A 25814-nucleotide genomic window follows, 5' to 3' on the forward strand; every position below is an offset into this window, starting at 1 on the left:
AGCAAACGAGCAGCTCAGCTCTCCGAATAACAACGTCGTCTGTAGGTTCTCTACACGAACACAAGAGCGTGTTGGGCACTTTTCATGTTTGCGATGTCTAAAAACGCAAAAGATTTATAAGATTTGTGAATCTGATCTTGGTGCAGTGCTGCGCTGACGAGCGGTGCTGTCTAAGTGGGTCACACACACAACGGTTTCTACTCCAGAAATCCACAGGCTGTGTTCAAAGCTACTCATTACTTTGATGGTAGATGACTGGAGTCATCAAACCAAACTGCTGTCGTACATAGTAATGAACCGTTTGCCTCGGCTGCTGGAGGTCGAGGCCTGTGTGTCAATCAGGCCCGTAACAATGACACGACTTTGACACTCATTACATGTGCCCTGCAATTTGATACAAGGACGACATATGCAATATTGCAGAATCTCACAGCATCTAATAAACTGTAGAATTTATTATATAAAATTATTTGTATAATAGTTTCTAATAAACTCCTTTCATGCTTTGGCTGGATTTCACCTTTAGCTTCAATATCCACAGCTCTTTAAGCTGCCTCATCATTACTGTCTTACATCCACAGCGATATGCTAATCTGATTTTCTGGTAGTTTTGGAGAAGCAAACAGGATCAGCTGGTCCTGGATCAGCCGGTCCTGGATCAGCCGGTCCTGGATCAGGGAGCTGCCTACATGCTCCCGGTTTGTCTCACGGGTTAAGTTCTCACTTCTTCCAACTGCGATTTCTGTCCGAGTTCACAAAAAACCAGATGAATTTGCTGCTAAACACATTTTAGTAAGAGTAGTTCCCACTGAGTATCCCATGTGATTATGGATCACACGCGTCGTGTACAGGAACATCTGTGTTAATACAGCCTTTTATATTTGTTCATTACAGCTTAATGGCAGCTTCTGCTCCACAGCAGTCGTTACACATGTAGGACGGGCAAAGTACGTGACATTTTTTGGAGCAGGTACAAGCGGAGGCAGAAAAAGCAGCTCTCCAACACTCAAACACCCCAGAAGACAACACCTAGGACGGAGCAGCATTCCCAGAATAGAAGCTGTGGGTAGTTTCCACAGTTCACAGCCAGTATGTGTTACTCAAATGCGTTACTTCATCAATCAAACTCAGGCCTGCTTCAAAATGTAAACCACAACAGTTCTTCCGAAACAGCAGAGGATATAAAAGTGTAACATTACCTCTGTCCTCCGTATCCAAACTAACACTGAGAGGCGATGGCTTTGGAGAAAAACTAGCTCTGATCCAGCAACCGGGGCAGAGACAGGAAGAAAGAAAAGGATGACGAAGTGAAAAAGAACGGGCGAGGAAGAGCAACAGAGTGCGGTTTCCTCCTGTGGTAAGAAGAGACAGATGGCCAAGAGGGAGAGAGCAGAGCGGAGGACTAGCTACACAGCCGACATTTTAACTGCTGCTGACGCAAGGAGGGAGAGAGATGAGAGGGAGGGAGGGAGGGAGGGAGAGAGGCAGGGCCAGCTGACACACACTTCCTCTCTCGCTCTCTCTGTGTGACGCAGGACCGTCCTATTTCCTCACAGCGCTCTTTGACTGAGCGTCTTTCACTTTCTCCCCTCGCCTTTCAGATTGTTCCCTCGCCACTGACCCGCCTCACTTCTGCTCCTCCACTTCCTTCCCCTTCAGCTCCGTTCAACACAAGTTTACTGACAATCGTGTGTTTACAAAATGACAACATAGCAGGAAGGAGACAATACTACGAGTGCCATTACTCCTGCTATTATTAGCAACTCCATTCAGTATTATTAGCAGGCGGCTACATTCACCAGATGCTGGCAAAATGTTGCCCAGCATCGAGTCGCTGTAGCAGGTCTAACGTGTAGGAAAGTGCCTGGTGGTGCTCAGAGGAGACAGCAGCAACGACCCTGTTACCTCCCCTCCCTCAGGGCTGCTTAATATTTGAGCTCATAATTTATTTCTCACATACACATTAGGCAAAACGACAGCTGCCAAATGTGCCACTGATCTACAGTATTCATGTAGACCAACCAGCATTTAGAAAATGGGCTTTTTTGGCCTTCCTGCCTGTGTACACAGCCAGGTGATTTAAACAAGATGTGACTGTACGAGTTTACTTGAACTCTTTAATGATTACAGTGTTTCTTACATTTTAAATGACTCCATTTCTCCTTATATACACAAGACTAAATCAATAAAATACAGTTATCCAGTGTTCAATGATGAAACTACAACAGACGATCTACCAGCAGAGGCAGCAGCCAGCCTCATTCGTCCCTCTGTGCTGAGAAACCTGATTGGAGTGTTTGAAAAGCCTCATTTAGTCAAAGTAAGCAATCAGCTGTTCAGTGACGATCGCTTCTAAAACCCTGGAGAGAAAGTGATGTTTAGAAATGGGACCACAATTATCCAAAGAATGAGGGTCAAAGAGGTTGCTTTTATTAAATAGGTTGCATGACTGCACTATTTAAAACAAAACAAGGACAGAATAGAGGAAACACTACCTTTCTGCAGGAGGAGCGATTAACTCTATGAAAATGTCCCTAAACTTTATCAACTCAGATAGTCAGTTATCTCAGTGTCTATGGAGCAAAAAACAACCACTGATAAGGAAAGAAACCCTGCAGCTACCTCAGACAATCAGTGGCCAGTCCCTTCCAAACTTTCTACACCATTACTGGGCAGCAAATATTCGGCCATTGCTTTACTGGATGAATGGAGCCAGATGCGGTTGGGTGGCTCAACTAAACAAACTTGTCTTGCAGCTCTACAGGTTATTCATTCATTTCTAATCTGGAATCAATTCAAAAGAGCCTTTAATCTTCCTGAGCTGTGGCTTGCTGCTCCAATAAGGAAAGCCCACCTGTTTACACCGTCAGTTAGACACAGAGCATTGACGGCTGGCTGGAGTCAATGGGAGATACCGGCTTTGCTTCCTTTGCAGAGTCGTCTCAAAGGTTTCAGGTATTTTTAAGATATTTGCAGATTAGATGTTTAGTCTCATCTAATCCTGGATGTTAACCTTCACCTTCTCCAATGGACATGAAGTCCATCATTTAAAGGATCAGACTTGAAAAGAAAATGGACTTGGAACAGATCCTGGGTGAAACGTGTTTAATGAATCCAGGTTGACTTTCTTAGAGGGCCTTAAACACAGATGGGAGGCGAACTGGGACAAACAATACCAGAGACAACCTGGCTACAGGGTTTAAAGATCATCTCCACCTCATCAGTGTCTCTTAGGCACAATATCGCACAGCGTCTCCACTGGTCTAAGGACAAACTGTGGACCCCAGCTCCATCCACAAAGTGTCCAAAGTTACATGGAGTTCAATCTTTGAGACCCACCAACCCCTCTGACTTCACTGCTTGGTCTGATTCCCTCTGATCCACCTCTGAATACGCGTGAATCGAACATGACTGCGTCCTCCTCTTTGCTGGCCAGAAGACCGATTCTGACCAGGTGGGAGGACCCTCGACCCCCAACATTTGGGAAGCGGATTAGAGACGTGATGAGACGATTAGGTTCACCATCAGAGGCTGTGCTGGAAAATCCCAGGTTCCTGGCAGCCATTCATCAGTTATGTTGAGAATATGTGATATGGTTTCATGATTATGTTGTGTTTGATGTGTAGAGCCCACTGCCTGACAGTGATCTGTGCACACCCTGAGTATATATCAGTGTTTGGGGAGGGAAGCGGTGGGAGCAACGCTGCACGTTTACCTGCGTATGTTTATGTGTTTAACTGCTGGAAAAACAATAAAAAGAGCTGGATGAAAAAGAAGCTGAGTGCCCCGATGCTGAACCCACCCACAGCATCACGCTTTTATCAGCTGACCACAAACCAGATTTAGTAATCTGTCCATTGCTGCTCAGCAGGTTAATCCTCTACCACTGTAACAGCACACACTGGTCCAGGTACTGGTCCATCTAACACACACTCACAGAGACACAGACACACATATTAAATCTTGTACAACAACCAACCAAGTGTAGTTGTACTTTCTATTTCTCAGCTTTACTAAACATGTGTGGTGCGGTTATCGCTCATCAAAGTGAGTGGACTGAACTGCTTCAGCAGAAGGAGACAAACGTTTCATCTGCAGCCTGCACTGCATAAAGGTAAGCTCTAATTACACATGCACACACAGACCCACAGGAGGCAGGAGATTACACTAGCCCTGCTCCATCTGCTCAGGGAGAGGAGGGGCTTTTTATTGACCCAATTTCAACCAAAATTGCATCTGACGCGGCTGACTGGTTCTTCTCCAGGCTGGCTAACAAGCCTACAAGCAAGGCACGAGGCCCCGACTGTTTCAGGTCTGTGCATGCAGCCGCACAAATACACACATGCTGAGTGGAAGGACAGACAACCTATGAAGGCAGGCAGAGCTAGAGAGTCAGCTTTCAAAGGAGAGAGCTGCACCACACACACACACACACACACACACACACACACACACACACACACACACACACACACACACACTCCTTTGTTCTCATGTCATGATGAACAGAGCCAGTACAGTTGCCAGATAACAAGAATGCCTGCTGATACTCATTTGTGTGTGTGTGTGTGTGTGTGTGTGTGTGTGTGTGTGTGTGTGTGTGTGTGTGTGTGTGTGTGTGTGTGTGTGTGTGTGTTTTGCAGAGTGGGCAACTGTTGCTAGGTAACATAGCATGACTTGAGCAGTCTGTAGCCAGGAAGGAGTCGAGTGAAACAAAGATCTAACACACACACGTTCATTCATTTTAGACAACCTCTCATATCAGACGCTGTCCTTTCTTTGTTCTTTGTCTAAAAACGGTGGTAAAATAAAACGCGTCAAAACAACTATTGTCTTTATTCTTTCAGTGATATGGGAATGTTTAAGTGAGTGTTTTGATAGAGATATGGTGACTTTGCAGTGTTAGTGATGGAGAAAAGAAGCTTAAAGCCAAGAAAAACTAGACAAAATATCTTCAACAGACTCATGAAACATGCAACATGTAGACATCAGTGCAACATGTACGATTCAAAACATTTGACCAACATTACAATTAAAAAAATGAGACTCAGACTCAGACAGCATTTCTCTATTCGTATTTCCTTAAACTTCATTCTTCATGAAGATGATTCATCTGAAGGGCTCACACGGAAACAGGCTTCAAAAGTAAAGCTCCAGTGTCGTGAACCACACACTAATAACCAACGACTTCAGAGCGCACTTTATAAATGTGCCTCCAGGTTTCTGTCATAAATCACAACAAGATCAGTCCGTTTGGCAAACCATGTAAACAATGTTTCAACACAAACTCACTACTTCTACCTCATGCTTCATGACCTCCATCTCATTATTTCACCACTACTACCATGCTGTGCAAAACGTCTTAAGCATTTACGTCTTTGTATTTGGCTATAGAAATGTGAGAAACTGTTAGTTATCAAAGTATGTGTCTTATAAGTAGCCTTCAGAAAAATTACATCCATCTATCTCTCTATATAGACACACACACACACACACACGTTCACCTTCCTTACCCCACCAACCAGTAAACTCTCCCCTCCCTCTTGTATCATGTGGCCAATAGATTTCACTAGATCTTTGAAGGCAGTCTGCAGTGAGGCTCTTTAATGAGTTCACACAGTGCTCCTGGTAGATACAGAGATGATGTAATAGCTGGATCAGAGATGCAACAGAGGGTTTAATGTGAACACAGAGAGGCTGAGCAGACAGACGTACAGCCCAGGACAACTAAGACTCTGAAGAACATCAGTCCCTGTCTCACCCTTTAAACACTGGTCTGTCTCTCTCAGTGATGCTGTCTTGCTCCCGGCTGGATCTCTCTGTGGTGTCAGATGTGTTTTCGTGTCAGAGCTGGAGGAGCTCACAGCAGAACTGTACCAAATAAATCAAAACATGTCACAGCTGGATGACGGAGCTAATAACTGCTTTTTAAAAGCTAAAATGTAACCACGTATGCCAACGAACACAAAAAATAGTTCAGCTGAAAGCCTTTATGTGCATGTGTGTTTTGTTCAAGATGGCTGATATCAGGCGCGTGTGTGCCAAGAGGCCATGTAACAGGATTGCTTCATTATTTCCTCTGCTGTTGTGTAACGCTGGCATTTTGCTTCAGTAACAGGGTCGTGTCAGTGGAGGAGTGTGGTGGGAAGGGGGTGGAGGGTGCAGTGTGTCACTGTGGAGAAGCCAGAACAGTACAACCCTCTGTGGATGAACACAGCCGCCACGAGCTGTGTGTGTGTACTGATGGACTTTCCTACTACAGTACTGCAGAAACTTCATCTGATTTCTCTCAAACTGTGTTTAAATATTGCACCAATTTTTTAAATCTTCTGTATAATGTCTTTAAAGTGTCTCCTCTTCCACAATGTGCCAGTCCAATCACGTTTCCCTGTTTCTAACTCTGTTAACACAACACAAACTACTTTCAAGATTAGGCTTCAAACTTTCCTTTTTGCTAAAGCATATAGTTAGGCCTGGACCAGGTGACCCTGAATCCTCCCTTAGTTATGCTGCGATAGACGTAGGCTGCTGGGGGATTCCCATGATGCATTGAGTTTTTCCTTTCCAGTCACCTTTCTCACTCACTATGTGTTAACAGACCTCTCTGCATTGAATCATATCTGTTATTAACCTCTGTCTCTCTTCCACAGCATGTCTTTATCCTGTCTTCCTTCTCTCACCCAACCAATCACAGCAGATGGCCCCGCCCCTCCCTGAGCCTGGTTCTGCCGGAGGTTTCTTCCTGTTAAAAGGGAGTTTTTCCTTCCCACTGTCGCCAAAGTGCTGCTCATAGGGGGTCATATGATTGTTGGGTTTTTCTCTGTATCTATGAAGCGCCTTGAGGCGACTTTTGTCGTGATTTGGCGCTATATAAATAAAATTGAATTGAATTGAATAACTGAGGCCAAATGCAGCTTCTGAACAGCTTCAGTCACACTGAGTGAAGCTGCGCTGGTGCTGCGAGTGCTCAGGTAGAGCAGAAACGTGCTGAATAGGAACCAGTCGATTTACCACTTAACTTATTCAAAGACAATCAACACCTTCTACTACACCAGTTTAAGAGTGGGACACTGGAAGTGTGCACAACATGTCTAAGATGTCCTCATCAAACACTGTGGACGCCACAAACTCCCTCTGTGATGTAAATGCACAGATCCTGGCCCAGTCCTCCAGGACGGTGCTGTGAAACTGACACAGGTGTTTTTCATCACAGTGGACTATCCCCACCTGCCTTAGGACATCCACGACAGTGCCATCTCCCAACATCCTGGTGTAAACTGTCTCAGGGACTACAGACCAGCGGCTCTAACAACAATAATCAAAAGCCCTGAGAGGCTGAACTACAAGTTCAGTCGACACACTCTGAAAGCATACACACTGAAAACCAACAACATAACAAATCCATGCAATACTATTCACTGTCATTTATTATTTACACAGAAACAATACTTTTACAGAACTATTAATGGTCATTTTTATTTTCTTTAGTTGAGACAAAAACTAAAACCTTGACACTTACTATTAAAACATCACAGAGTGAAAGGACACAAAGACATGGTGGCACTAACGAGCTCCAACCAAAGCTCAGTGCAAAACCAGGAAGTAAGCATGACCTCAGCAAAGAGGCCGACACACAGGAGATGACGAGCATGACCACGACATGTTAGTGAGATTCAGCACCTTACAGTAATGTGAAATGTGCAGGTGCTCAAGTAAACCACACATCTTAAAGTTTAAATGGCCATGGGTAGTAAATACACTAGAGGGCTGCCCAGTTACTGTCACTTATGACCTCTGATCAGCTTCAAAGTGATAAAACCTATGAAGCCCATAAATCCTCTTTTGAAGCAATTAATATAAAATTATATATTATTTAAGAAGGATATATATTATAATTATATAATTATAATATATATCCTTCTTCTTGCTTCATCTCCTTTAAGAGAAACCAAACAAAGAACAACACCTCAGCTCAGGCCTGACGGAGGAAACCACAGTTGTTTCTTGGACGTGTTGAGCCCATCAAACCACAATGAAAAATAAAATCAATTTTGGCCTTACTGAGGCTTTGGGCTGTTTGCATTTCCAGCCTCTGCTTTGGACAGCAGACTGAAAATTTGCATAGAAACAGGTGGATGGAAATGTGCTGTGGTTAACACGACGCTCTCTCCTGTCAGGTACATCGAAAATATTTGAGACATTTCTGTGCAATATCCTTCTGTTATTATCACTATCATCATTATTATCATCATCATTATTAGCATTATCATCATCATCATTATCATCATCATCATCATTATTAGCATTATTAGCATTATCATCATCATCATCATTATTATTATTATTAGCATTATCATCATCATCATCATTATTATTATTATTAGCATTATCATCATCATCATTATTATTATTATTATTATTATTATTATTATTATTATTATTATTATTATCATTATTATCATTATTATCATTAGCATCATCATTATTATCATCATTATTATCATCATTATTATCATCATCATTAGCATCATTATTATCATCATCATTATCATTAGCATCATCATCATCATTATTATCATTAGCATCATCATTATTATCATTATTATCATCATTATCATCATCATCATTATCATTATTATTATTATTATTAGCATTATCATCATCATCATCATTATTATTATTATTATTATTATCATTATTATCATTAGCATCATCATTATTATCATCATTATTATCATCATTATTATCATCAGCATCATTATTATCATCATCATTATCATTAGCATCATCATCATCATTATTATCATTAGCATCATCATTATTATCATTAGCATCATCATTATCATTATTATTATTATTAGCATTAGCATTAGCATCATCATCATCATCATCTTTATCATTATTATTATCATTATCATTATCATCATTAGCATCATCATTATCATCATCATCATTATTATTATTATTAGCATTATCATCATCATTATTATTATTATTAGCATTATCATCATCATCATTATTATTATTAGCATTATCATCATCATCATTATTATTATTATTATTATTATTATTATTATTATTATTATTATTATTATTATTATTATTATCATTAGCATCATCATTATTATCATCATTATTATCATCATCATTATCATTAGCATCATTATTATCATCATCATTATCATTAGCATCATCATCATCATTATTATCATTAGCATCATCATTATTATCATTAGCATCATCATTATTATCATTAGCATCATCATCATCATTATTATTATTATTATTATCATCATCATCATCTTTATCATCATCATCATTATTATTATTATATCACTGTAGAATTCAACAGGTCTGTCTGTTTAACTTGGTTCTGTGATTTTTGTAAACGGGCCAAACTTCAGTCAGCAGAACAACTGAGATAATCCGTCCACAATAATCCGTCCTACAACACTGTGCACCATGTTTCAAAGAAGCGTTTAGGAGTGTTTGCTAACTGCAAACAGCAGAGTGAAGTCACAGAAACACACGGTTGGGGAAAACATGCAACATAGTGAAGATGTTCAACCCTTAAAATGTTTAATTGTGTTTGTATGGAAGCAGAGAAGTACAGTCAGAAGAGGCAAAAGCAAATCCTGTCTCACATAAAAGTTCACCTGGAAAAACTGCCATCGATGTGCCATAAGACTTATTTCCCACAGCACGCATGCACACAGGAGGATGAGCGCTTCATCTACAGTCCTGCTAACAACAACAAAGTGAGAGGAATGCACAGCTGTATGTGTGTGTGACCGTATTTAGATGTGTACATTTTTCTTCCATACAACAGTGCAGCCTGGGAGCAGCTGTTATATTTACATGTAATGAGCAGACATGCAGGACGAGGCATGCTTTCACAGACAAAGAGGAATGGCACCTAAAGGTCACTTTTCTCTGGGCTCAGCAGAAAACAATCACAGGAACAAACTATATGTGTGTCTGCACACAAGTGTAGTGTGAGCAGCACATTTGCAAAGTAGCTGCAGCACCGGTGCTCCATCTCTGTCAAACAGGAGGCATTCAGGCACAGAATGAAGCTGTTTTCTCCCACACCTCCATGTGTAACGACCATTATGGGAGGGAAAACAACAGAAAGATCATCTCCTGGTCGTGTTTTAGGCTGGACACTGAGGATGAGCTTTGTCGCACAGCAGGTCCAATTACTAAAGTACATGCAAGTACAAGAGGCACATTTACTGCAGCAAAATTCTTATTTTCAGCTCAAATCTGCCAATGATTAATTATTTCATCATTAACTGTTCCTGACTCGTCATGTCTCCATGTTAGGGTGTAATTATTGAGGTATGTGGTTCTTTTATTTCTCTGCTTTTTATCCAATATTCAGACACCAGCGGATGCATCGGTGAGCAGCTGGAGGTTAGGAGGTTAGTATCTAGCCCAATTATACTTAGACTGGTGCAGCCAAGGATCAAACCACCAGCCACGACCTCCTCTACCTCCTGGGGTACAACCAGAAGTAATTCATAAAGTTAATGCTGTTCCCACGTCTTAAACTCTCACTGTGGAGGAGCTCATGGTGCTGAGCTCCAGGCGTGTAAAAGACTGGAACCAACACAATGAAGTATCAGATTTTAGTCTCATTAGTCCGCTCTGTCTTCACTGCGATACTGTAAAGCAGTATTTTTAGAGCAAAGTGACGATTGTGGCACATGAAAATCACTGTGCTGAGCAGGGTGACGTTACATTTGTGTCCACAAGAAGAACCTAATCAAGCATTTGTACGACTGCAATGAGAGGCAGAGAAAGACCGTAAAAGTATCCATGTATCATGACATTTTATCTCAGTTCAGTTGTGCTGTTCTCGTGCCAAATCAATTGCAAATGTCTCAAGGTGATTTTTATATTGTAAGATAAAAACCCTCCAATGTTACAGAGAAAACCCCAACAATCAGGTGACCTCCTGTGATCAAGCAGTGTCACAATGGTGGGAAGGAGAAACTCCTCAGGAAGAAGTGAAGCAGTGACAGACACATAGTGAGTGAAGAAACACCCAGTGCATCATGGGAATCCCCGGCAGCCTACGTCTATTGCAGCATAACTAAGGGAGGATTCAGGGTCACCTGGTCCAGCCCTAACTATATGCTTTAGCAAAAAGGAAAGTTTGAAGCCTAATCTTGAAAGTAGAGATAGTGTCTGTCTCCTGAATCCAAACTGGAAGCTGGTTCCACAGAAGAGGGGCCTGAAAACTGAAGGCTCTGCCTCCCATTCTACTTTTAAATACTCTAGGAACAACAAGTAGGCCTGCAGAGCGAGAGCGAAGTGCTCTAATAGGCTGATATGGTACTACAAGGTCATTAAGATAAGATGGGGCCTGATTATTTAAGACCTTGTATGTGAGGAGCAGGATTTTGAATTCTGGATTTAACAGGAAGCCAACACAGGAGAAATCTGCTCTCTCTTTCTAGTCCCTGTCAGGACTCGTGCTGCATGCCACCAGTTCTCTAAGTAAACATATTTCTAAAGGTGCCACTGACATGAGATTATTATGTCAGTAACAACACTTTCAATCCACATGTAACGAAAAGAAACCATAGATGTAAATAAATAATGTGTAAGAATGAGAAGTGACACAGGGAAAATGTATTGAACACACCGACATTTATTCTGTATGGAGAAACCAGTCCCAGCTCAGGTGTGACCCACTCACCACACAGTCCCAGCGTGGGATCCTTCTATGAGCTGTAGTTCTTCCCACAGATTCAGGTCAGGTGACTGAGTCGCAGCTTTACGTTCTGTCTCTGAAAGTTACAAACTGGAATCAACGCCTCGTTGAAACCTTGTTGGTATGGTGTTTTAGGCTGAGGCCTTTGACCAAACATGGTGTGTATCACAGCATTCAATTTGGGTTTATCTGACCAAACTATATTCCCCCATATTGTCGTTTTACCAAGATTATGTGACCAGGATGCAGGTTCAGATAAGAAGCTGTATACTTGCACTATATGCAGACCTCCTTTTTTGGGCTGGTCCATGAGGGGTCGCCTCTGCAGATCATCTGCCTCTACCTCACCCTCTCCTCCACTACAGCCATGAACCTTATGTGTGGTGTTCCGCCTTTCTTCACTAAATGCTAAATTAAAAGCCCTCACTGAGGTAATTTTGAGAAAGGAAAAAAAAACCCAAAACAAAACAGGGGAGTGGGGGTGAGATGAGACGCAACAGAGACACAGACAGTGTTGTTCTGCTGTATCTATGGGAGACCAGAGGAGAGCAACATACAGCCAGAGGAAAACAGAGCAAAGTAAACACAAGAGAGCTAAATGAAAGCCAAATGTCTGTGTGTGTGTGGGGGGGGGGACGACTCTGGGGGATGGGACTGTCTTGGTGAGTTATGGGCTGGGTGGGGTCACTGGGAACTCTACAACATGAGAGACCCTAAACATGCAGCCTGTGGCAGGTCCTGTCTCAGGCATGTTCACCTCATGCACAGTTGTGGTCAGAAGTTTACACACAGTCATCATAAACATGAATGCAAGTTAACTCTGGGCTTGTCATATTTCTTTGTTCCAGGGTGGACGATGGTACAGCACACAGACTCAAGAAGTAGGAGCACAAGTTTGAACTCAACACAGTCAACAGTGTATATGCAGGCTCACATATAGCTACACAAACATGTCTTGTAACTTGACGAGACAAAGGCCTATTAACTTCTCATTAGTGTTCATGATTTGCAACAGCTGGCAGTTTGACAGCAGTCATTGATGGACCAATACTCAGAACAACGGGTCCAAGGAGCAGGATGTAAGAAGCAAAGATTTACATAAGTTAGGAGGATCTCTTGTAGCCACGTGTAAACAACTGCAGATTCATCAGTTCAAACAATTATATGTACACACAGGCTACTGAGACGCTTCTGAAAGGAGACCCAAACTGACTGAACAGTTAAACCTACCATTATAGAATAAAATAACCAGTTTTATGCATTTATGTGCCTTTAACAGATCATAAAGGCATTGCTGGCTTTTTGTTTCACTGCCAACAGGGAAACAGGCCAAATAGGTCAACAGCATGGCATGTAATGAATATGCAACATTTTCTTGTTATTGTAAAGTTTATTACAACAACGTGACATTGTGTCCTTGTGTATAATTGGATGTGTGTCAGTAACTGGGCTGTGACCCAGACACAACGGTATCCAACTACATAAATGGGATTTCTGTTAAGTGTTGGTTCAAATCCAAATGATGTAACAGGGAGAGGGTACCTGGTGTGGACCTGGAGTTTACACCCCCAGGCTGAAAGCAAGACGAATGTGGAGCTTACAAAGACACTCTTCACATTTATCATCAGACAATGCAAATAAGAAATTACAAAAGAGAAACATCAAATGAAACTTTGGGATCTATGAGATCATAAAATCAGAAAGAGTGGAGGCAGGAAATGAGCTTTTTTACTCAGCAGCTCTCTAACACAAAAACAGGCATGTATTTAAGCCTTGAATGGAGCTAACACTTGAGATATGGCTATCAGACTGCAGGATCCTCCTACAGCTGTTACTACTACCAGCAATTCATATTCTATTAATACTCTCACACACAATTTTCCTTTACGGCTGGGTCGACTTCTGCTCATCACGCTGCCTTTGTTCTCTACATCTAATAATCTGACAGCTCACAGAACGATCTGGCGTCTGTGGAGGTCTCCACACCACAGCTTCAGTGAATAATTACACACCTCCATGGATCTGGGGCGACCGTGGCTCAGGGGGTTGGGAAGCGTATCTGTAACCGGAAGGTCGCCGGTTCGATCCCCGGGCTCTCTGTCCTGGTCGTTGTGTCCTTGGGCAAGACACTTTACCCTACCGCCTACTGGTGTTGGCCAGAGGGGCCGATGGCGCGATATGGCAGCCTGGCTTCTGTCAGTCTGCCCCAGGGCAGCTGTGGCTACAACCGTAGCTGCCTCCACCAGTGTGTGAATGTGAGAGTGAATGAATAGTGGCATTGTAAAGCGCTTTGGGTGCCTTGAAAAACGCTATATAAATCCAATCCATTATTATTATCTGCAAACTTCATCCAAACTCTTGCAAGTGACCTCGAAGAAACTGATGCACATTTTACTGTCATACTGAAGATGAAACATAGAGATGACAGCAGCTTATGTATAGATGTGCATTTCAGTATATTAGCAGTAGGGCTGCACAATTTTGCATAAAATGAGAATCACGATTTTTTGGCTTAGAATTGAGATCACGATTCTCTCACGATTTTCTTTTCCAGTATAAATATTTATTGCGCTTATTAACTGCACATCAACTTCGTAACAGTTGAGACTGAACATGTTCTGCCCCTCGTTTGTGGCTTGGTTGGGTTTCTTTGCTTGGTTGGGTTTCTTTGCTTGGTTGGGTTTCTTTGGCTGGCGAATTTCTCAGGTTTCCCAATAGTGGGCAGTATTACCCCTTCAGTTTGTGGCTTCTTCTTTGGTTATTTGGTGTGCACTACACTGCCCCCTTTGGTGATGGGTTGTAAGCAGCAGGCAAAGTTCACGCAGGCATGGAGCAGAAAACAAGCTGCACAACTTTAAGCCCAGTTTACATCGTTGGGGAGTTTGTTGAGCCATAATCTGTAAGTAAGCAATGTCCAACTTCATTTTCTGTAAGATTTGTTACTTTCATGTTACTTAAAAGGTTATTTGAACGTATAAGGAAAGATGTTAGTGATGAATGTAAAGCATAAGAAAAGCTATGTTGCTAACTTCTGTTTTGTTTACAAAATATGTTGATACTGATGCTTACGTATTATTTCACTGTATGTTCACAGTCTTACAAATTAAAAGAGGAAAAAACGGTCTTCAGTTAAAGACACAAAGACAAAGCGATGTGTCCTGTCGTTCCTGGAACCATCTCCTCTTATGTTAAGCTCGCTGCATAGGGTGAATAGCCATACATTCACCTGAGTGCAGCAGAGAACATAAAAACAATAAATAAACATAAAAACAACAAATGTCTCACGTTTTGTTGCCGCAAAATGTTGTACTGCTTGAAATCCCGTCTCCACCGTTGCTCGACGCTGCGTGTACAGAGCAGGTAGTGCAACAATAGAAAAATAGTTGCGGGACGGCACTGTGTAGCGTTTGTCTGGGGTGTTGATCGTTTTCCTAAATCTCTCGTTTTGCACAGTGTTGATGGAGCCATATCAGAATCAGAATACTTTATTGATCCCTGGGGGAAATTATTTTTTGTTACAGTGCTCCATTTTAAACCTAGGTGATAAGTGATAGCCTCCGTAATGTCTTTGTGCCTGCGGGAGGTCGACGGGTAAAGGGAAGCGCTGTATAAGGTTCCCGTTATTGATGTTTGGGTGGTTGACCGGGACGGATTTTCTCCTGTCACTTTCTCGTCATCCCTGACGTGCTCTCCGTTGTTTTCTCCTGCTAATTTTAGCATCACACGGCACAGCTTCTGTATCACGTGGTATAAGGCTCCGCCCTCGTCATTTGTTGAGCAGGAAGAGTGAGCGCTTGTTTTCATGCAGAGCACGTCCCGGATCAAAATGCGCTACAATCGTCGTCGTCTTTTTTTTTTTTTTTAATCGTTGTCATTTGGAAATGAGATCGCACATAAGTATGAATCGAGATCGCGATTTTCTAACGATTAATCGTGCAGCCCTAATTAGCAGTACAATAGGTTGGAGGACACGTGGACACCCACAGAGACAGTGAGACTAGCAGATCCTCCCATATCACAGCAGCTCTGCAAACAGACTTACACAAACACATGTATGAACCACACAAATACACAATCAGTCCAGTCCTGTAAACTCAGAGTGAGCTTCAAAAGAAACCAAAAACCCACACTGAGAAAAGCCCAGACAGAGAGATGAATGACAGTAATTAATAGTGAATTAATACTGATGAGTGCAACAGCCCCTCTGTGTGTCTGTGTGCACACTTATACATCCTTGTGAGGACCAAAAATTCAACTGTTACTATACTTGTGGGGACCAACAGTCCCTTATGGTCCAAATGCCCGTCAAACAGCTTTTGAAGGCATGTTTGAGGCTGAAATTGTGGTTTTAGTAGCAGGGTCACAGTTAGGTTATGGTTAGGGTTCAGGTAAGCAGCTAGGGAAGGCATTATGTCAATTACATGTCCTCACTGAGATATAAAAGCCAAGTGTGCGTGCGGATAGTTATGCAACAACAAAGCGATCTGCTGGGTCCACTGGCCTGCTCATCTATGCTGTCTCTGTCTAGCAGCAGCTGCTGGGGCTGAAAATTCAGGCAGGACCCACGTGAGGTTTTAAAGGCGAGTCAAAGCCACACACTGGAGAACAAAGCGCTTGGAAGCAAAGGACTCGGTGTGAGTGGTGAGGGTTACTCAGACCAGGGCTCAGATTGGTGAGGTTTGCTGACAGGCCGAGTGGCTGTTTGAGAGTCTGCAGATCTGACTGACCTGAGGCGCCAACCAGAGGGCAGCGGGTCAATCAGGTATATATTTCAATGTTGTTGCTATGGCAATAGCAACGGTGTGATAAATCTGTGAGAAACGGGAGGAGCAGTAAGAGAGGCAGAAAAAAGTGTGCGTGTCTTTGAACTCTTATCTACAATGTGTGTGCCAGATGGCACCGTGCACTCTATTACATAACCAAAACAGTGAATCACATTCGTACGCACACAGAGAAAAGAGCACAGTCGGAAAATAAATGACATCAGTGCCAAACATTTCCGAAGCAAGTCCTCCAATAAGTGACAAAGCCAAAAACACGAGCAGACCCACAGGATCATCTCCTCAGACAGTGGTGCGACATCGAGACAGCGGCATAAACACCACGGTAACCACACTGCCACCACACCAAAGTGTGTGAGTGACGCAAGCCGCAGAGCAGACCGAGCCTCACGTGATCACTTACACACACTTTGAAGGCCACTTACAGACAAATGTAGTTTGACTAAGGTGAAACTGAGTCCAAGCCCATCTCTGTGGCTCTGCCATTGGCTGAGAGACTGAGGATGTTGGGCTCAGTCCTCTCCTAACCCTGCTGACTTTATCCAGTGATGACCTGCTGCCTGTGCTTGTGCTACTGGAGCCCTTGTAGAGTGTGAAGCAGCTGGCAGGAGGATTAGCACTTGCAAGTCTGAGGCGGGGTTCTCGGTTACCTAGACTCCTCCCCAAGCAGACTTCAGGTAACCATCAAATAACACAACAACAAATTGCTCGCCATATCCTTCTGCTTATCTGAATTTGAGTTGCGAGGGCAGCACCCTAAGCAAGGAAACCTACACCCTCCCTCTTGCCAGCCACCTCCAACAGCTTATTCCGGGGAACGCCGCAGCGTTCTCTCATCTCAGGGCCTCCTGCTCCAGTAGGCGACTGCCTCGGCTGGCTCCTTTCGATGTGGAGTAGTGGCTCCACTTATATCTGCGATCTCATTCTTTCGCCTTTCAACAATTAACAATAACAGACAAAAAGATCAGAACAGCAACTACAGTGCTCCATCTGATGGCAAATGGCTGCATAACATTTAGGACAACAATTTACCTGGTGCTGATTTTAACTGTAAACCAATTAGATTAAAGGACTAGTAAGTCTGGTACAAACGACTGACAAGACTAGTCCTCCAGTTAACTAGTCAGGCACATCAGGCACTAGTCCCATCTGTACCTCAATGATTGCATGGTGCCCAGGCTCTGTTGCTGCAAAACAACCCAAATCATCCCCCACCATATTCTCCACAGAAACCAAGATTGGGGCTGCAGCTGCAGTGATGCGGACGCTGCACCGGTCCGTCGTGGTGACGAGGGAGCTGAGTGTAAAAGCGAAGCCCTCAATTTACCGGTCGATCTACGTCCCTACCCTCACCTATGGCCACGAGCTGTGGGTAGTGACCGAAAGAACGAGATCGCGGATACAAGCGGCAGAAATGAGCTTCCTCCGAAGGGTGGCTGGCCTCTCCCTTAGAGATAGGGTGAGAAGTTCGGCCATCCGGGAGGGGCTCAGAGTAGAGCAGCTGCTGCTCCACATCGAAAGGAGCCAGCTGAGGTGGTTCGGGCCTCTGACAAGGATGCCCCCTGGGCGCCTCCTGGCTGAGGTGTTCCGGGCATGTCCCACCGGGAGGAGGCCCCGGGGCAGACCCAGGACACGCTGGAGAGATTATATCTCTCGACTGGCCTGGGAACGCCTTGGTGTTTCCCCGGATAAGCTGGAGGAGGTGGCTGGGGAGAGGGAGGTCTGGGCCTCTCTGCTTAGGCTGCTGCCCCCGCGACCCGACCTCTGATAAAGCGGATGAAGATGGATGGTTTCTGCTGAACAAAGCACTGGGAATCATGGTCAAGCATCTCCAATTTGACCTTGTCTGGCCAAAAGACATTGTTCCAGGACTCCTGTGGATTTTTCAGACACAGCTTTGCAAACCTACGCTGTGCTGCCATGTTCTTCTTTTTTTAAGTGTACTGTCATGAACATTTATCATGGTCACGGAGCCAGAGATCCAGGTCTATGTCTTTCCATGTTTCGGAGCACTGCACTCTGAATCTGCTGGGACGTCCGCTCCTGGAAAGTTTGCCCCGCTGTGTAAACACACGTCTGAATGCTCCACACCAAACTGTCACACCCGCTGCTTCCACACAGATCGTCACACTTGCTGATCATAAATGAATTTAAAATCAGATATTAGTTCATTTAAAAGAGATTTTGGAGGAGTTGACATATTGTCACAATCACTGGAATCAGCCTTTGTTTGTGGCTTTAATCAGTAAACACAACAACAGTGAACATAGTAACAAAGTATCCACTGTGCCATAATATGGTGCTGTATTATTGATCTGTATCAACTAACTCACAGCTATGATCACGGGGTGTAAAGATTATTAGAAGAAAACAGATAATAATCCATAAGAAACAGTTTGTCATCACTATTGTTCAGTCATCATCATGCAGCAGGCAGCTACACCTGCTAGCTGCCTGCTGCAGAGAGCCAGATGAGATAAAGCTAACATGAGTTTTTATGGTGACAGAATCATTTGTGCCACACAATCAGACCACGTGGATAACGACAATAATCCAGGTTCATACCAGTTGCAGCAGCGGTGACTGTGCAGAAAACCTAACCCTGGACAGCAGCTGCAGAGGACGCATGTTGGCTGTGAGCAATCATAGCTGAGCAGCTGAAGAACTTAAAACTTCATCAGTTCACTGATGATTGACAGGAAACGGAAAAGCATGACACGCCAAGCAAACAACAGCAAGAGCCAAACAAGTTTATAGAAAAGCTTGTAAACAGCAACACCTTTATGCAAAACCACAGAGACGATCCACAGAGCAGCAGATTAAAGTGCAGAGAGAACAGAATACTTGGAGCTCCACGCATGCAGCAGAGTCAACTTGGCTGGCCAGTCTCATTACCGTGCCAAGCCTATAAATAGCAAACACAGGTCTTACCAGGGCAGGCCACTGTATGTGTTTGGCCTTGGATCCCTGCAGTAGGCCTCCTGCTCCTCCTCCTCCTGCTGCTGCGCACTCCTTCCTCTTGGCCCAGACCAGCTGATGCTCTAGTAGAAACAGCTGGAAATCCTCATAGACCTTCACCCACTCCCTCTTGTCCCACTCCTGGTCATCAAACTCCACATAAACCTGTACACGACACAGCAGAAGGAAAACACACAAAAAACTGTTAATAACCGATAAAATGAACGCAATCAGTATCGTTTGGTTTAGCTCATCAAGACCCACATTAAGCATCTGCTACACACAGGAAGAGGAGGAAGAGGAGTTAAAAGGACAAAGAGTAATATCTCTCACATACAATGTAAATAAGTAGGATTTACAGCTGGATAATAAACAATAAAGATAATTATCATGAAATAAGTTAACCTCGATATAAGTATGACGCGATCAGTCACCCATGTTTGGACAGACAACGTGACAGACCAATGACAACCATAATAGCCCCCCACAGAACCAATCACGTGGCTGGGACAGACTTCAGGTTAGGTTGATTTACACACGTGCTAATGTTTGGGCCGCAGCAGCCGTACACACCAGCACGCCGGGAGCAACAAAACATGGACAGTGGCAGAGTTAACGACCACGAATCCAACAGGAAGAAAGAAGAGAGCGACGTGTGCCAAAGCATGTTTCCATAAAAGGCAGGTAACAACACAAATCATGTTTAGCAGCAGTGCAGAGACATTTGGACAGGCACCACACAACATAAGACATACAGTAACATGACAAATGCAACATGATCCTGAGTGTAGAAGGACAGTCGCACAGCTGAGCCTCGCTGACCAGCTCTGCAGACACAGAGCACGTGCGATCAGTCTGCAGCCGCTCTTTAGTATTCAAACGCTGCATTGCTGACATCAGAAGATAGTCCAGTGACTGACTGTTGCACATGTTTGTGTGTCTGTGTGTGTGTAGTGATCATCTCTCTCCATCCTCATCATTTACTCCCTCTCTCTCTCATCTGCTTCCTCCTCCTCCCCCACTCTTTCCTCCACGAGCAGGGAGACAGAGGAAGAGAGATCAGCGAGTGCATCTCTCTCCTCATTCAGCCTCCCACCCCCTCCGTCTCCCACAATGCACTGCTGCAGTCGACTGAGTGATAGCTCCCAGCCAGCACACGCTGAGGACATCATTGTCGTGCCGTCTTTGTTTACCCTTGCTGTTTTATCGCCACATATTACTCATCTGTTTATTGCTGCATACTTTTACCCTCCACTTCAAATTCAACACTGGCCTCCTTCTTTATTTTGTTTGGTGGAGTAGTGCTCATTCCTTTACACCATCACCCTCATCACCCTTCCCTGCTCATGTGATCATCCGTCCATCCTGGTGTGTGTCTGCCACTTCGGATTCTTTCAGTGCTTTCCCTTCATTTCATTCTGGGGCACAAGCAGCAGTTTACTCACTGTCATCATTCATTCTTACTGGTTTCATCATTATACTGGTGTCATTATCATCAGGATCATTAAAATGCATACCTTCTGTCACCACTGAAGAGATAACGTCGTTCCAGCTGTTTCCTCTGATACCCACCACTGTTTGTCTTTAAACAAGGCAAACTGAAACGTTATCGCTTCGTGCTATAGGACACTGATCACCACACGTGTGATTTTACAGCTGTGACAAGATCAGAGAAGAACGAGTGAGATAAAGAGAAGTGCTGCTAAGATACAGTCATAAAAGAAATTACATGATTGTCCTCATATCCAACCATTTTTACTCATCACTCGTTTTCAAATCTAATCCTCACCTCATCTTTTCAATATTCTATATACACACGAATCCAGTCAAACTCAACAAGACGGCAAGTCATCCTTCTAACTTCAGGAGAAGCAGGCTTAGAATGAAATAAAACCAAAAGCTCAGAGAAAATGAGCTGCTGGCCTGATCAGAACAGTGACAGTGTTTCAATTAAACTCACCTAAACAGCTAAATCTATCATACTTCAATCGAGTTTTGCTATCAGGATCCTATTTTCACTTTAAAGTGAGACAGACAGAAAGACAAAGACACTGAACATTAGGGCTGCCACGATTAGTCGACTAGTCACGATTACGTCGACTATCAAAATCGTCGACGACTGATTTAATAGTCGACGTGTCGTTTGAAGCTTTGTAAGATCACAAAAGACGCAGGAATAATAGCAGGATTTAAGAGTGTAATAACGGACTGAAACAGAAGATGGCAGCACTGCATGTACAAGGATGCCAGCTGCCGTTAAACTCTGAAGAAGAAGAAGAAGAAGAAGAAGAAGCAGCTGTGTCCCAGAATTCATAGCGCAGCCCAGCTCAGTTTCCAACAATGGCGGTAGCTAGTTAGTTTTAATATTACTCTTATTATTCTTTCTGGGTCACAAAATAAACGTTTAACATATTTTCAGGCGAGAATGTAGCTGTGCAAACCTCAAATATCTGCTCAGTTTATCAAGACACCACATATTTTCAAAAGCGCTCCGACGTTTTCGGAGACATCTGTTACCCACTAGCTCGATAGTTAGCCGGGGGCTAGGCTAACTAGAGCCGTGAGAACACCGGACTCCCGGCAGATCGTTTTCAAACCCACCGCCGTCTTTCGCTGCTCAGGTTAAACATATAAGTCACTTAGATAACTTAACAATGTTATTGTTTGGCTTTTTTTTAGTATTTTATTTGTTCCTGAGTAAATCGGTTTGTCTGAGATTAAAGTTATAGTTTTTACACAGCTGAATAAACGTCAAGCAGACAGCTGATTATCAGAAGTGTGAGATGCTGGAGAATATACTCCGGTGTCCTGTTATATTTTAGATAGCAAGGAGTTTATTAAACTTCACCGAAACAATCTGCAGATTTCATTAAAATTGAATAAACTATCATCTTGTCTTTATTTTTAGTTAGCACATACCTTAAACACTTAAAGCTGTAAGCTAATGATAGTGATCATTATGATGGTAGAGCAGATGCTGCTGGTGCAAGAATCTATATGTTTTGCGTCCAATGGATGATGATCTGATTAGTCGACTAATCGCAAAAATAATCGGTGACTAGTCGACTATCAGAATAATGTTTTGTGGCAGCCCTAGTGAACATTCACCTCTAAAGATACAAAACATGTAGTAAGTAGCTCATACAGACTGAATTGTCCATATAAAAGTACATTTATAATAAGCTAAAGCAATCGTTATAAATAATAATATTGATAAAACAAAACAAAGCAAAATAGAATTTAAGGATATCAGCTCACAGGGGAAACGGTGTCAAAGCACAGAGTTGGAATAATACAACGAGAAATCAATAAAGTGTTTTATTGCAGAGTTATAGATTTATTATAGATTTCTTGTATCTGTCCTCGTGGCAGCAGAGCTTAAACAGCCCCGCCTCCCGTCCACAGCGTGATCGGTAAACGTCTCCACCACAGCTGTTTCCATTTGAATGACTTATTTAAATACTATTACAGTATGTAAAACCTCAGCTTTAAGATAAACATCAAAGAATCCAAGTAAGAGAACAACAGTCAGCAAGCAAATGAGGAGCAGGGAGGCCTGTTTGACTTCACCCACTGGAATCTCTAAACAAATACCTATGTGAGTGTGTGCGCTGTGCGGGATCAGTGTGATGGGTCACATTCTCCTCAGCGATCTGCTTCATCCAGCTCTACAATCTGGAGATTTCACTCTCAGTCGAGCACAAGAGACGTGCCGACGACGGGGAGAGTGAGACGTTCCTGCAGAACCCGTCTGCGTCTCTCAGCAGCGCACAAACCGGAGCTCACGCGCGGGACGTCTCAGATAGATGAACACATCTCATGGCGTCTGAGCATTTAGACAAAGCTGCAGGAGAAGGAACGCCGAGGAGGAGAGCTGCACAGTCTGTTCCCCTGTCGGGACGATCCGTCTGCGAGCACGTGTTACTGTTCACAGCAAGGAAGACATGGCACACACAGACATATGCAGATGCACACACACACACACACACACACAGACGTATGCAGATGCACACACACACAGACGTATGCAGATGCACACACACACACACACACAGACGTATGCAGATGCACACACACACACACACACACAGACGTATGCAGATGCACACACACACACACACACACAGACGTATGCAGATGCACACACACACACACACACACACAGACGTATGCAGATGCACACACACACACACAGACGTATGCAGATGCACACACACACAGAGACGTATGCAGATGCACACACACACACACACACACAGACGTATGCAGATGCACACACACACAGACGTATGCAGATGCACACACACACACACACACACAGACGTATGCAGATGCACACACACACACACACACACAGACGTATGCAGATGCACACACACACACACACAGACGTATGCAGATGCACACACACACACACACAGACGTATGCAGATGCACACACATGTAGAACTCAGTCACGAAAACACACCATAGAAACTGGAAAATGGAGAGTCTGGTGAGTTGGTTGCTATAGTAACTGAAGGTCGCACTAAGCACTGGCTATGTACACACACACACACACACACACACACACACCTAGTTTCCTATTGAATCTTTGTGTGTGTTTCTTGGTTTCCACCTTTCACGTGCAGCTGAGTGTTCAGCTTCAAACATTTCAGAGCTTTGAGCGTGCAGCCAAGAACAACAGCAGATGCAGGGTGGGGGCAGAGAGGGACAAGCAAAGTTTATCAAAATCTCACATATTTTCTCTGTACAGATGCTTTAGTGTCTGATTGTTTTGGAGGTGTGTTTAGCAGTGCAGCAGAGTATAATCTGCCCATCACTAACAGCTGCAGAGCTGCGTTCTGGCTGGCTGCACCGACGGCCGCTGGCAGCCAATGAGCACAAGTCATGAAAATGTAGAACCAATGGGGGGAGTGCAGTCAAATCTGCTTTTTAAACTGAGCACCAGGGGAAGCTGGAAAACACACCCACACACACAAGAAAGAAGACAGAGAGGAGAACAAAGGTTGTGACTGAGAGAGCACTTCATGACCATGATGACAGCAGCAAGGTGTTTCCAGTGGACTTACTGAGATGCATAAGCATAAAGCACAAACATGCACATCCTTGCATGGAGTGGAAGTGGTTTGGCCTTCATATGAGACTGCTCGAGTGCACTGCAGGAAGCACACATGAACGTGCAGGTAAACCATTCTAAACAACCTCTTCATGTTTTTGAACAACATCACATACAGCTGCAGCAGCAGACTGAAAGCCTTCTGGGAGTTTTGTGATTGTAACTGCAGGACAAATCACGCACTCTGTCTTTAATTTCCTTTCTCTCATTACAGTGAAAACTATCTATGAACATTTGAAAAGAGTCGACAGAGTGATTCAGTGTTTTTACCCCTCTGATGACTTCATAACTTTCACAAGCAGCTACACCCTCTTCCTTTCCTCTCCATCTCCCTCTAGATCCGTCTGAGCTCCAGTCTTACCCTCCAAACAGTCATGTCCACACACACACGCACACACACACACACACACACACACACACACACACTACTATTCTGCTTGCCAAAAAGTCTAATCTGATTTACTGAGCTTGACTGGAGAGAAAACATGCTAGTCAAGCTAAAAAGACTTCTTTATCCCCCCCCTGGAACCTCCACGGCCTCACACACAGAGGAGGAAGCACACAAACACACTTAGAACAAGTAAGGAGATTTAAACTCAAGCCTTTCCATCCGCAGTAACAGGAGAAAGAAAAGTTACATCTGTCACCACGAACAAGCCCATCCTTTATACTACTTTGAGTACTTGTGTGTTTGTGACATTATTTGCCTCATTACATACAAACTGTAGGGTCACGTAGAGCTGACTCGGGGAATGAACAGGCCGAAGAATGCAGAGATACAAAGGCAGTGAATTTGCACCATGAAGAGGTGAATCTGTGTCACATTACATGAACACAAATCTGCATATCAGCTACAGCATATCAGCTGGGGACTGTGGATTCCCCTGAGAGCAATGATCAACAGTCAACAGTATGTGGTGACAGAACAAGGAGTTATAAAAATACTAAGAAGAGAGGTGAACTACTGAGCATGAACCAGGCTTACAATACTGAAGCCAAGGTGCCACGTAGCAACAGATGATGCTGGAGCATTTTAGAGTTACAGAATATCAATCAGCACGGTGACTTTCACAGAGATGGTCCCCAAGAGGCACATAGATATATGAAGCAGCTGCTGAAACGTGTCAGTCTACCCTGCAGCACAGATGGTTATGATCTCCCAAGTTATAAATAAAACTTCGTCGCTTTTCTGTGAGGAAGCATGTGTTAAAATGTTAACATTCAGGGTCTAGTC

At 43.6% G+C, this 25814-nt stretch overlaps 1 protein-coding gene across 3 annotated transcripts in view; it reads right to left on the reverse strand.

Moving 5' to 3' along the window:
• Positions 1 to 25814, reverse strand: part of jmjd1cb (jumonji domain containing 1Cb) — a 120446-nt gene that overhangs the window by 43732 nt on the left and 50900 nt on the right. For 2 of the 3 annotated variants that reach the window (XM_080872434.1, XM_080872433.1), the window contains exon 2: positions 19435 to 19626. In XM_080872434.1, coding sequence (XP_080728560.1) covers positions 19435 to 19626 — 192 coding nt within the window. Of the gene's footprint in view, positions 1 to 1199; positions 1355 to 19434; positions 19627 to 25814 lie in introns of those variants that run through there. The other variant, XM_080872435.1, reaches the window with a different exon arrangement.

Source organism: Rhamphochromis sp. 'chilingali', assembly GCF_963969265.1.
Source record: "Rhamphochromis sp. 'chilingali' genome assembly, chromosome: 22".
Classification (NCBI taxonomy): Eukaryota; Metazoa; Chordata; class Actinopteri; order Cichliformes; family Cichlidae; genus Rhamphochromis; species Rhamphochromis sp. 'chilingali'.